This window comes from Trichoplax adhaerens, genomic scaffold (assembly GCF_000150275.1).
Source record: "Trichoplax adhaerens TRIADscaffold_2 genomic scaffold, whole genome shotgun sequence".
In the NCBI taxonomy this organism is placed as follows: domain Eukaryota; kingdom Metazoa; phylum Placozoa; class Uniplacotomia; order Trichoplacea; family Trichoplacidae; genus Trichoplax; species Trichoplax adhaerens.
The window spans coordinates 222,466-237,170 of NW_002060944.1; the positions used below are offsets into that span (position 1 = coordinate 222,466).

Sequence of the window (14,705 nt, forward strand, 5' to 3'; positions counted from 1 at the left end):
CCAGTTCCGGTACAGTAATTTAAAGAGAATTATAAACATATAAATTTAAACTTTGCCTAGGAAGTTATGAAGGAATACTTAAAAATTATCTAGAAACTTCTAATCATCATTTTGAAAAGCAGCACTTAATGGATTACATCATGACAGCTTAAATGCTATGTTTTGCGTTGAAAGAAAGATTTTTAAATAAGCAACTTCTAGCTAAGTTATTGGCTTGTCCTAAATGATACTTCGGTAGTTATAGCTTAAAACAATAAACTGTCATCATTGGATCAGAGCTAATTATAGACATAAAATTATTAAAATATCTAACTTTGAATTTCAACTCAAGTTAAGTTTACGTGTAAGCAGGAGTTGATTATAACTCTTAACATCAACGTTACAAAAATCTCTTAAAAGAATTACAGAATAGAATGAAGGGTAGAACTATTACTTTAAAGAACAAAAATATCTAAAAAAGAGATTACTCGCGATTTTAGGAGTATCCTATTTATTACCTTCTGATTTCGTTAACCTGTACCATGTAATTACTGAACAAGAGCACCTTTTATATGCTAACTTAAACAGTTTGTGATATCAGATTATCAATTTATCACCCTAAAGCATTCTAAATTAAACGCGCTATTAATGGCAAATGATATGATAAATTCTACCTTAGATTCTCGATATTGCTAATTTAATAATAATCATAGTTTAGCAATAAACTATATCCCTCTACAGTAATGGAATAGAACTAAAAAAACTACTTAGATACACTAGCAAGCTTAAATTAGAACCTAGGCTAAAACGTATGGGTTTACTCTATGCTCAAGAGCACGATAACATTACTTCTACAGTATTTTATGATCAAGATTAGCTATCAGTTTAGCATAAACGTATAATAATAAGTTCTTAAAGAGATCTAGTAAACCATGTGATCCAGCATCGGATAGATTAGCATATCATGATAATTGTTATTTTAATGATAGTGATGATTATTGTTATTAATTAAGCTTGAATTGTTATTTATTTTAATGTTTATCTTCCGGCCCTCTCTATTCCTTTACCTATTCTTTCCATCTTGCAATCGATGAGTTCGCGTCGCTAACCTCCGTTACTATAGTAATCATTCAAGATGCTGACCCTTGTAGCTTATGCCAGCCACTGTTTTCAACCTCATCTACTTTAGTAAGCTAACGACACTGCTCTGCTTATAACATTAAGTGGATGAAAATGAAGGCTATGAGATAGAAGCTAAGAAAAGCGGTTAGAGAGTATCTAGTTGGTGACATTGCCGTTCGATTGCCTTATTTAGTATTGACATTTAACAAACAAAGAATCTAACACTAATTACTATACATTAGATTAATTTAATTCTTCTTCTCGATAAGCCATTAGAATATTCTACTCGTTAAGTTAACAGCGAATTAAATTTCAACTTCAATTTTAATTGGCCAAGGGCGAAAAATTAATATTTCCCGTAAGTTAAGAGCTCATTCTTGTTGTGATTCAAAAGTAAGTGATGGTAAATTTAAACTAGAAATGCATCAACGATCTATTTATAATCTTCACCATGCTGCATGATAGTTTGCTGTTATCGAACTATACCAGCTATTAACGTTCTCCCTACAATTTATTCATAGACTGCGACTACAATAATTGCTAAATATCCAGTTTATTACTATGTTGCAGTTTGATAAGATGGGGAAACTAAAAATAGCCTGACATATTGGTCGATCTATTGTTACTAAAACTACCATTAGATTGAGGACGAATTGTAATATTGTTTTAAATTCTTGTCCCTATAAACACTTGTCGTTAAATTTAATTCTTCGACTATAGGCTACGTAAAGTTTATGCGCCTGCATTTATGATCAAGATAATCCTTTCTGAATCATCTCTGCCAATAGTCCATCTTCAATATTAAGCATGTCCATTCAATTTAAATCCTCATTCTATTGTCCTTGTTAATGTCTCTAATCGCTACCTTTTCATATTCTCAGCTGGAAAAATTGTAATACTATTACTTCCATTTCTTCTTCTACCAGAATGATTTTTATTATTCATTCTTCTTTTAATTTTTTTAGTGCATAATTGCTATTGAAACTATCCATAACTTTTAATTGGAAGTAATTGATTCCTAGAAATGCTTCTATGCTTCAGATTTAATTGTACTACATGTATATATTCACGATCACTTCAGATCTTGAAAATCAAGAAATACTCCCTCCTTCTCCCGTCTCCTGTAGTTCTATTTTAAATGGCCAAATTTGAATAAAACAAATTGCATAGTGTAAAAGTTATAGCGTTAGCAGAAATCATGATTGAACAAACATAACTGAAATTTCATTAAAGCATCAATCTATAAACCACGACTATTTCTAGACAATAACAAGCATTAGCTAGTTTGTCAATTTATTGATAGTGATTCCGATTTCCTTGATAAAATGAATCCTACATAGCATTATGGATAATTAGCGTTAAAAAATGCTTTATAGCGATGAAAATAGCCCAATCCGACTCTAATAATAAACGATAGGCATGATTCGAGGAATAAACAATTTAAACAACAAGATTAAGCTCTTGATACGATCCTAACTAATGTGCAGTAAACCGTTATGAACTGTAATATAGACTTGTGGTATCTGATTTGAAATAACATCAAAGCTTTAGGTTATCCTTTACATGATGTTAAATAGCTCATCTTTTAATTGAAAATAGAGTACTGCAGCCTATCCACAGTGGAGCATGTCGCTAAATAATACACTAATCGAGCCAGGATCATACACTAGTGATGATGAATTAACAACGGCAGAAGAAAGGGCTAGGTTAAAAGCCGTCTTGGAAGAAGTCAGTGTTGTTCATGCAGGTTTTCTTGATGTTCGCGAGTTAAAAACAGTTTGCGAGCATATCGGAATTGAAAATCTAAGTGAAGAGGTATTTCTACTTATTTCGTTATTTTATATGAATCATTTCTATTCATCGCTGCTAGAATCTCTATCTTCTATTAAATCGTTAAAGATTATAGGAGATAATCCGAGATTGCATTGTAAAGTTGACTTGCTATTTATTAATTCCAATATTTTCAAATACTTCTCAACTCCTAGGAGTTATCCTTTCTGTTCGAAGAACTAGATGTAAATAAAGATGGCAAACTTAGTTTTGACGAATTTTTAAATGGTTTATCCAAAATGAAAGAGTTTAGCGCCTCTGCTGCTAATACGCCTCCGAGATCTTTACCCGGAACTCCGCCACAATCACTACGTCTATCGGCATCGTTCAAGGTCTCTTCTTTTTAGATTAGTGTTCTCCATTTTAAGACATCGACTACACTAAAAGTGCAAAATTTAATAGAAGAAAACTATATATTTAGCAATTATTCACTACGATTTTGTAATAAACAATTTTTGCAGAGAAGTACTTCAAATAATCGTAGTGGATATGAGGTTACTTCACCAACCAGCAGAATACGAACTCCTTCTTCAGTTAATCAAAACGCTAATCTATTCACTTCGTTAGATCCTAATCACAGTGGGTTAGTCTATGCTTGTATTATAAAATTAAACGTAAAATTGCAATCATAACTAAAAAGGTGTATTCTTTTAGTTTCAATTTATGATCATCAACATAAAATATATGTTGTAGTTTTGTTGCAGCTGAAGCTATTAGTGAACTCTTGTCGCTGCAAGGATTAGCTCATGTACAAGATATTATTCAGGTTTAAGACATTTAAATGAATCTTTATGATCTCTTTAAGCGAAAAAATTTAATTGTCTTTTAAAAATTATGAATATTAGAGTCTACAAAATGATACCAATAATAAAATTAGTATCCGGCAACTATCCGAAACGTTAGAACATATTATTCTTGAAATAAGTCAAGACCCACGTTAGTTTTAACCAACATGTGCCTTCATATCGATCTATTTTATTTATCTTATGTATTTGTTACGTAAAGAAGTAAATTGATAAGACAGTAATAAGAATTCAGCTATTAACTATGAAATAATTTTAATCTTTCTTTTTTCTATAGCTGTTACACAAGCTATTTTAAGTGTGTATAAAAATGAAGTTGGATTCCTGAGGTTGGCTAAAGGCTCAATTTAATGATAACATAAGATGGACTAGTGACATATAATCATTTGCATATCATTCCGGGCTATATTTTGATCGAAATAGATTTTTATATTTTGATATTATAAAGTCACTAAAGAAATTTAGAGGCAGCTTATAATTGTCTTGATCAAATATTCCTAGATCTGCCATTGAACAACACAAAACCGAAAAAGAACGACTCAAGAGTGATTTAGCCAGGACTACTAAAGAACAGACTCTGTCTATTCGTCAATCAGAAGAAAGGAACGTTGATCAAGATCGAACCTATCACAATTTAAAGTCCGTCGTATAGTTGATATACTTATTACAAAATTTTCATCTGATAAATAATTGCCAGTCCAATCTTTATAAAAATTAAAATTAATTTTCAACCTTTTAATTAATAGAAATTCCGAAAGGGACCAACGGACCACCAAACAGATCCCAAAAATGGAATATTCTAATGGCCAACAGAAATATGAAGAACAAAAATTGAAAGATGAATTAGCTAACTCGGAAGAGGTAAAGAACCGAATATTTTAATCCTAGTTACAATCTCGAAATATTAAAAATGATAAAGATTCCATCCTCAACAAATCAAATAATTCAATCTTTTAGTCTTATGCTTAGATGAATAAATAATAGCGTCTAATTACCTCTCTCTTAGTATTTCTTTTGTAAGATTATTAATAGCTAGACTAGGCGCTTGAAAATCAATAAACCAGCACGGTATAACATCTAGTCTTGAGTTTGAATAAAAACGAGTGACTAGTATCAAAATATTAATTTTTTTCTACTAGATACTAGTAATTTGATCAGATCATTTCATTTCATAATCGAGAGGAATAATGATATATCATTTTAGTCATGAGTTAATCCAGTAAGCAGGATTATTAAATTACCCTCTCTCTTCTTCTAAGCAGTCGCTGAAAGTTTAGTTAGATGTTTCAAAATTGATAAACGAGCATAACAGCCTTCAACCTTGAATTAAATGATTGTGTAAAATTAAATCATACCTCTCTTCTTTCTAAATAATTGCCTAACTGAACAAATTCTATCGCGAAAGAAACATATTAATTCTTATTTTTGTGATAACCTAGTTGGTAAAATTAAATCATTTTTTTCTCATTTTTAAAGGAAACTATTTAATTAGAATGTTCTGTCGATAAAAGGCAATAAATAATTTTTAGTCTAGAATTAAACAAGTCAGAAATATCAGATTACCCTTCCTTTTATACACGTAAACTTGGTGCCTTGATAAGAATACCGATAGTTTAATTAGACGATTTATGCCCTCGCCATACACAATTTTTTGTTGGAGGATAATTGTAACTACTTCTCAATCCTAATTCAAGTCTAACTTTTATATAAAATAGTATTTCCTTTCATCCTATCTATTATAGGAAAAGAATCATTTAAGTGCTGAATTAGCATCAACGCATAGGAGATTAGTCGATGCTCAGCGTAATGTCGTCCGATTAACCAAGGAATTAAATTCAGCGTCGGAATTATCCCTTCAGGTATGTTAAGGAGAATAATGACAAGACAAAATATCGCCGTGCTCATGTTCTCCATCACCTATATACTTGCATCATCAATAAGTTTTATTAGTTTTAACGCCATTACTTTATCGCTAATTTACTTCTATATTATTTCCTTTCCTCGTCTTTTAGCTGACCAAATCTAATGGGCAACATCAAGATTTTAATAAACAACAGAGTACCAAGAAAGAATTACAAGAATTAAAGTACGAAAATCGTGAATTACGTGATCAAGTCCAAAAATTAACTACACGCTGCAATAAGTATCAGGATGAAATTGCTCAGTTAATTGAATTAGTTAGCTAGTTAAAACTGAGATTGCGACACAAGAAGATAGTATAAAATAGGTAATCTTTTCCTCATTCATTGTTTCTGTGCTGATATAATCGGTACTAGTCTACTTTTTATCCTACAGACAATTTTTTGATCAACATGAATAATCTACCTAAACAGTTAGCTATCTTAGCTCGCTACTGCTCATCTAGCTGATCACTGGTTTACTTTTTACGTTACAGACAACTTTATGACCAACGCATATAATTAATCTACCTAAACAGTTAGCTATCTTAGCTCAATTCACTACCACTCATCTAATCAATCATTTGGCTGCTTTTTACATGTGTATAATCCTTTCTATAGAGATTGCTTTCAATCAGTTGATGAATAAATTAGTTAACATTTTCAATAATAACAATATCTCAGTACCTTTTGTGGAAAATCCATTAATAAACATAGCAATTGTATATTAATGTTCCATAAACAGTCGTAATAGTCATTAAATAAACTTAATTGTACATCTTAGCCTATGTACCTTCTAAAGCTGTTACTATTAGTACATTTTACTGCTTTATACTTTTTTAACACTCTATATTGGGAATAACCACTTTAATAGAAATATTCTCAATCATTTGATGAATAAACTAGTCACCACTTTCAATAACAGCAACATGTCAATAATACCTGTGGAAAAGCTGTTAATATCTGTTCTTATCTGTTAATGTATTTCCTCAGCTTGATTTTTCCATACAGGTCGCCTTTAATTTAAAATTTACAACCACAGCAAGCATTATTTCACATCAATCAATACGTGCGGTTAATATCAAATTAAATTCACAGATTAAACAAACACAGTTTGTATTGTATTGGACTTCATCATCCTTTTTTAGTAATAAATTTTTTCCAACGTCTTCTGTTATATTATTTATCGCTCAAATTCGAAATCGATTTCAATTCAAATCAGTTATTCAATGAAAGGATAGTAAACAATCTGTTAACGAAGATAACTAATATACTTAGATACATGAAGCATGATGTCGAAAAACAATTCTATAATTTCCGTAGTCCGATACTTTCAGGCCATTTTTATTCAAGGATTGCAATCATACCATAGCACAATTGCACAGTACATCAAATGATGCAATGTATGAGACCTGATTAAGAATGATAATCGAAAACCTTTTCATACAGGCACATTTATGCCAAATGACATTAAATAATTTTGCAACAAGCAATGGAGCATTTGCGGTTCTGTCTACGGTATCAGATCAAGATCATATCTAACAAAATTGATAGTACTACTGTCAAACCATAAGCTACTTGTTAAAGATTAGCTAGGGATCTTATTCAAATGGATGATTGAGGTACTAATATAAAATAGTGTAAAAGATAAATGGGGTAACTAGGTAAACATAGTCTCTTGATGATCGCATACGGCAGATCATACTAATGCTAGGTGAAAATGACTGAATCATTTTAGAATTGGCACGATATCAAAGAAAATTAATACAACACGAAATATTATGATATTCAATATTGCATGACAGCTTCATTTTCTTACCATTAATTATTAAAATGATACGTATGATAGACTAATAACCTACAACCTAAAGATTATCACTACCTTAACGCACTCTTGTAATAATAATTGAATGTATCATTTTCTCAAGATCAAGTCTTGGAGAAAGCGGATACCATTAATTAGTACGACGTTGTAAGTAACGGGACGTGCTACATATCTGGTACGTCTTGGCTACGATTAGTTATTAGTATGATATGAAGAGATTCCTCTTGCGTAACCTACGGCATATTAATAACTAGTCTGACCAGTCAGTACGCTATAATCTGTTTAAAGGTTGGTAAGTTAGGCAGCCGCTGTATCTTGAAGCATATTTATAAACTGATGTCGTAAAACTACTATGCGTATTACTTGCTCATCAAATTTACACTATGTATTTCAACACATAAGAGGAGGATATGATTATTTGTACTTGCTAAAGGTCTTCTTTCCCTAACTATTAAACGTCGAATAGTTTAACATACTCGTATGCTGTAACAAGAAAATCAACTATTTCTCTGCAATCGAGAGTAATATTATCAGCGGCAATTGTATATTATGTACTGTACATTGGTAGACATCATATACAATACTTGAAGTTATCGATCATACGCTAAATAGTATCAGATGCGAAGGCCTACACCGATCATTCTTGAAAATTTCATATAATATTATTTACTGTATTACCTGAAATTAAAGTATGTGCATTACCTGATTTCGCAGATGATATACCATTAATGCTCGTATAACCTAAAGTAATACCATAACACAAGACTCCAAGAATAATACAATTAATTTCATTCCATAGGTTGAAGTATCAAGTATTTAATAGGAGAGCAAACAACACTTTTCTGCATATTATAAGATTGACTAATGCAACGTATTCCTATACACGTAGTTAAGCAATTTCTACACTATTATAACTTTCAAAATGTCCCATATTTTTGTTTATTGTCAGGCAATAATGAAAATTTCTTTTATTAAAGTTTCAAGTATTAAAATCAACCAACATCAAATTTATGAATATTGGTAAATCAGTGCCTTTTATCTACAATTTGTTCATCACATACAAAAATATATTTTAAAAGACGCATCTACTAGTTAATATTTGCATATACATATCGCTGAAAATTTCATTATACTATGGCTAATTTCTCCATAATAACCTTGCCACCAGCTTGTGAATGCCGATATCGCGCCAAATCAACACGTGTGATAATTCCTATTACCTAATCGATATAATTAGCCTCGTAAGTCAGAGATTAATTTAATCTACGCATTAATGCGCATACATATGCCTTGAAAGTATCTGCACTACAGTATTACGATAGAACATAAAATTTGTTTACTTGATTTTTGCTGTTGATCACGACTATATGACGAAGACCCAAACCACGGAATAGCCTATACAATCGTGGGAAGGACATGTTCTAAAGGAAATAAAATTTCAGGATACTTATGCATTTATATCTTGATCGATGTAGAAAGATACGAACATTAAGATAGCGTTAAAGCAAAGTTCAATTTTGCAAATCACCTCGTATACTGTATACGGGGACGGGTTCATAAACTTGGTTAAGTCAATAGTCTTATTCATATCTTCAGGTGGGATTTCACACTGTAAGGTAGAATTTATAAAGTATTTGTACAGCAGTACTTATTTCGAATAGTCAACAGTAGCAATGCTACATCTCTAGTTACCTAATAGAGACATTAGCTATTTCTTTTATAAAATTAAAGTAACTGTGTCAGATAGTATCCTTGTAAATAAAATGAGTAAACTGTTACAAACCAAATAATACTCTATTTTTCATTACTTACTGAACACACTCTGTGAAAGTTAATTGTTCATTGATAACTGATGACTATATATTAGTCTTACCGAAAAATCATCGTGCTTGCTGTAAAAATGTTTAAAGGTATCGAAATCCTTCCCATTCAATCGGTAGTCTTTTAAGGGATGGTTGCTTTTATACAGCTAATGAAATAAGGGAATTATAATAATTTAGTAATGGTGATAATTGATGAATATCAATACATTATATGTCCAAGTGGGAAAAATTGAAGTATTCAACAGTTACTTGGTTGATATTTGCATCATTTCAAACCTGTAATTCTAAAATGGTCTTGAGTTCAGAAAGTAAGATTAAACCAATAAGTCTTCCTTTAACATTAGTATTATTCGCGGTAGCCGCAGTTCCCTCAACAGTCTTATTAAAGTAGGATAGAAAAATTTAAATTTAAAACAATTTTAAAAGAAAACTGCGCTGAAACACAATTATGAAGGTATGTGCACTAACCAAGTTATCAACTACATCGTCATCAACAACTGGGTAGCCATTATGCCTCAAATCAGCATCTTTAATAACAGTGTAGATATCGGCCACCTTTTGTGAGTTTTAAGCAAATTTATTAGCTTGGACAGCCACAGTGTAATTACTAAAGTTATACATCATATCCAAGAATCATCATATTTACTCTTTCCGTTTTGCGTAAGGTAATTACAGATTCGCAAGTTAAATCTCTGTAAGTTTTAAAAAAATTCACGACGTCAGAAGTGAAGAGCATACAGCCCTACTCTGTATACACTCCAACAATACTAACTTTACGGTCAAACTACCAGATAAATCTGGCGGTTCCCAAGGCAGCAAAGGCACTTTCATTAATTGTACGTGAATGTCATATAATCCCTATAAAATTTCACATAAATAATTACAGATGGAAAATAAGTGTGTAAGAGTACCAATAGTAACAGTGGTTTTCACATGTATGGTCACAACATATTACCTCGTTAAAATAATCACCAACTAATTTCGAAATTAAAATAACCACCATCAAAGGTAATCCAAACGCAATATCGCCAATAGCTTCGACAAGAATTACAGTAATGCTAATCGTCATTCTAACAACGCCAGCTAAAAATACATAAAAATCAAGACTGTATCAGTAAAGCTTTCAATTAAGACTTCGGTTCTGGATATTTGTATCAAAATTATTATTTCCTAATACGTTTACCTAACATAGCCGCTGCTCCCATGAGAGCATATCTTCCCGGACTTGACCATTCCTGCAATACATGATAGGATTATAAAAAACACTTAATGTGATAAGCACTTTAATTGCATGGCTTACTTGTCCTGGAATTAAGTTAATAAGTTCTCCCAAAATCCTTCCCCACGCTGCACCAGTTAGGATACAAGGCACGAATAATCCGCTGGGTACATTAACTCCATAGGTCCAACAAGCGGTGAAGAAGAATATTACTGTAAACCAAATTAATGTCGGTATAGTGTATAGACCTATAATTGATTTGAAATATGCAACAATTCATTATAATGTAACCTGCCGTCTTGGTAGATGTACAGTGCTTGTACAATTTTATCACTATTACGAAATTATTCTTTTGCAAACCTTGTGGTGTGTGAAACATATTTTTAATCGCTTTCTCTGGCGTATTTAAAAACAATGTCGCCATTGTATTATAGTCGCCATTACCGCACTTAAACTAAGTAAATGGTGTTAATAATGTTAAATGGTTGTAATTTTTCTTAATTACTCACTTAATACAACAGTCATTTAATTACCGATGTAAAATTAAAAGTTTCCAGTTCTGATTGTATGGCTTCATACTTTGGCTGACAGCCTTGATTTAACGATACAGCCAGGAATGCAGCAGCTGTGCAAACAATGATAACAACGATCGCCTCCAATAATTTTAAATAGCTCTTTCGAATATTCCTACAAACAACGCAAATATCGGTTAGTGAATTGCTTATCGATTCATGGGCTAGAAATAAAAAAATTAGGAGCTATCCATTCACTTACCTCATTCTATGCAAGGATAATTTATAGTTTATGTAATTAAATAATGCGCCAAGTAATCCTCCTAAAAATATAGTAGATCAAATCAAGCTAAGGCGAAGAAAAAGAATAATTAGAAGCAATAGTATATTTTCTATTCTTGTTATTTACCAACAATGCCCATTAAGAAGAAAATAGGTAGCTCATAACCGTAGTAAGTGACACCCTGAAATGTTTGAATTTGGTTCGAAAATAAATAAAAAATTAAACTGAACAAATTATTTTAATGTTTTTATTTGCTAATACCTTTTTAAAGTCACCGAAATCTAGTAAACCAGGGAAAGATAAATTAAATGGCATACCATGGATGAAGGATCGTATCACGTTTAAAGTGAACGTTGATGTCATTGACGCAAAAAACTAAAAATAATGGAGCCTTATTAATTGTGGCTACTTGCATCGAAATTTACAAGAAATCCCGCCAAGTAATATATCAATCAAATGGACATCAATAATATAATTCTTATATTTCAATACGGGATTATAGCTTCAAATAACAGATGTGCTATATAATTAACTTGTGCAAATTGAAATTAATTTTACTTAATCTCAACATACAATTCTCCACGTAATTGATTGATACCAGAAGCTGGCACCTTCTTCTAAGCTAAATAATACACCACCTGTAAATGCAATGGGTCAGGTACATTATTTATTTTAGCAATAGAGAGTTGCATAAATATCGTTAATAGATATTATTATTTCATAAACTTGTGGTCTGTAATCTGTTAAAATTGTAGTGCACTGCTCAACTAGTAGGTTATCCTAGGCGATACTAAATTATCATGTGCGAATAAGCTTCGATTAAGATCGGATGGAGTTCTTACCTACAGGTGAACCAAAAGCAGCAGAAACACCCGCAGCTGCACCTGCAGATACAAAATCACGTTTTTCCACAGGCGAACGAAAGTAATGAAAAATCTACAAATACATAGCGACAGAAATTGGTGATTAATGGTAATGGTTGCCTGCTATCGAAATCAAGGCGGTAATTCACAATGCTTACATTGAAAGAACATTTTCCTATGGTCACCTTGCCATTAGAAATGGCAGCGGCCAGTGCAGCTCCAGAATGTATCATAGGGCCTTCCTATATCATGTAATATTTAAAAAGTCGGTCAGTTGTATGTATGCTTAAGAGTATTCAGTTTTGTAGTAATGTAAAATTAAGCAGTTTAGTAACGATACCTTCCCAACAGGGAGACCTCCAGCTACAGAAAACAAAACGCCAACAGCTTTTGCGACCAAAGTCTGTGTAAAATAATCCCGGTAATACCACGTTTAGCAAGAAAGCATCACATTTGTTTCATAAGAAATATCTTAAACATTAAAAGTAGTCGTGCAATGTCACTTTAGAACCCGTTAGACTGAATGATCAGGCCTACCTTCAAGCGGACACATCGCTGAATATTCACACCGTTAAGGAAGCATTTAATTTGAGGTATACCACTTCCAATTGCCACTGGCTACATAAATGGTACGGAAGGGTGAATATTTACAGCATACTACCATAATCATTTTGATATCAGTATTTAACTGTTGCCAGTAACTTGAAAATTATTAAAGTAAAATTAGCGGCATCGCTGTTACTTTGCTAATTTTACCTCTAAATATACAACCAAAGCAGCCGCTATAAAAACCAAGCTAATGCTAAGGGCCAACCATATTAGATACGGTTGAGCTAGGCAATCTTGGAAATAACACCTGGTAAATGCTAAGATGGATGAAGCACGCATGTTATTCTTATAAACGCTGTACCATTTTAATTTCATCATTTCTCAAAGATCATAGCAAGTAAAGACTGTATACCTGTTGTTATCCACAAATATTTTACACTGGATATCGCATTGATGCCTACGTCAATTAGGGCTGCAACGCAAGCTGTGCTAACGCCAATTAGAAACATGATGATCCATCTTTGAATGTTTACAAATGATAATATCTACGTTGTAATAATAATAATTCAAGATTTATAAAAGTTTCTGATTTAATTTATCAAGCACAAAATTCTTTTATTGTAAATATTGTACTCCGAAATAATCGATAAACTAAAGCAATTCAACTCGGTGTTAAGGATATAGACGCAATATATGAATGGTAAGTTATCACAAATGTGAGTATGTTCTAGTACAAGACCAGAAATTGAATCCAATATCACATTAATGGTATAGATACGAGTATAATTAATTGCTGCAACTAAATCTATCCTAATGCTATACGGTCGATGTAATGTATTTATCGTAAAATACGTGGAAAACAATTTTAAATTGCAAGACTATTTTATTGTATCTACGCGTACGAGTATATTCCCATACAATCCAAAACTAGACCTATCTAATCCGATGTAAACAGTATCGATGTAATATAGCTATAGTAGGTTACAGCCGTAAATTTCAGTTATAGGTGCTGTTTCTTACAGATGCTTCCTTTGGAGGAATCTGAAAAACTCTTTCCCAGTTTTCAATATTATCCGATCTATCATAATCGAAACTCTATAGTATTGACAAAAAGGTAATTTCATTAGGCATGATAGTTCTAATATGCAGTGAATATGTTGAATATACAACGTGAATTTTTAAATTCTAAAAAGTAATGTCCTTATACAATAATATCCGTTATTCTGAGCAGCTGAAATTGGATAAAATTTCACTCATCACTTTTCCATTATAATTTAACTTTTGATCAAGCTGTTACCTACCATGACAATATACATTACCTCATATTGCTTGGATATTTCATCTAAGCCTTGATGGTGGGCATGACTAGCGTGCTAATAATTATACAGTATAGATATTAGTTGAAGTTCGTCAATGTATTGTTGCATGTTATCGATCGTTTCCTAGTACTGTAAATTGAAAGTGTGCCTTGACTTTATCGTAACGTATTTATTTCATTAGCTCACGGCTTCTATATTAACTATTCCAATGCAATTCATTACACTTACGTTTATTGAATAGTTGTTAACAACCGGCTTTATTTCGGTGCTTGTATCGTCGATAGATGAGTACTGTAGGTATTCAAAATAAGTAATTGTAAGTAGTGAATTGCGTAGCAAAAGTACCGAGAATGTTATTATAATAGCAACATGTTTTATATTTGCATTTGAATTTTTGATTGATGTTTATGGATGTATTTTGAATTTCATCAATACTGTATCAATAAGTGGATTGATATAAGGATGTGGTGTCTACCATGCCGAGGCAGAAAGGAGAAGAAGCTGTCATGCTTCATCGTCACTTAATGAAATACGATAAATTTGTGGTCATTCAATATGATGATGAGTATGGATTAATATTGTGTATTTGTTATCATTATACCTAGTACAATAATTAATTTATACATTATAATAAATACTAGTAGAACCCGCGTTTGTTCTACTTTGCTTACTGTATGCAC

The 14,705-nt window shown here is 31.9% G+C and overlaps 2 protein-coding genes across 2 annotated transcripts; one reads left to right on the forward strand and one right to left on the reverse strand.

Moving 5' to 3' along the window:
- Positions 1-2,727: 2,727 nt before the first annotated feature.
- Positions 2,728-5,920, forward strand: TRIADDRAFT_52869 (uncharacterized protein; the record flags this gene model as incomplete). Its single annotated transcript, XM_002109104.1, has 10 exons — positions 2,728-2,916; positions 3,087-3,263; positions 3,393-3,514; positions 3,625-3,697; positions 3,777-3,867; positions 4,012-4,063; positions 4,236-4,373; positions 4,481-4,595; positions 5,477-5,593; positions 5,747-5,920. 10 exons carry the CDS (start codon positions 2,728-2,730, stop codon positions 5,918-5,920), a joined length of 1,248 nt encoding a protein of 415 aa, XP_002109140.1.
- Positions 5,921-8,584: 2,664 nt separating this feature from the next.
- Positions 8,585-13,236, reverse strand: TRIADDRAFT_20821 (uncharacterized protein; the record flags this gene model as incomplete). The annotated part of the gene is made up of 23 exons (XM_002109682.1): positions 8,585-8,677; positions 8,798-8,878; positions 8,986-9,066; positions 9,331-9,426; positions 9,557-9,649; positions 9,764-9,835; positions 9,927-9,972; positions 10,053-10,138; positions 10,236-10,363; positions 10,464-10,515; positions 10,581-10,747; positions 10,860-10,953; positions 11,033-11,186; positions 11,274-11,334; positions 11,421-11,475; positions 11,556-11,669; positions 11,868-11,932; positions 12,137-12,230; positions 12,316-12,399; positions 12,498-12,560; positions 12,695-12,775; positions 12,914-13,013; positions 13,133-13,236. Coding segments are annotated over 23 exons (2,064 nt in total), but the record flags the coding sequence as incomplete, so codon positions are not given.
- Positions 13,237-14,705: the final 1,469 nt, after the last annotated feature.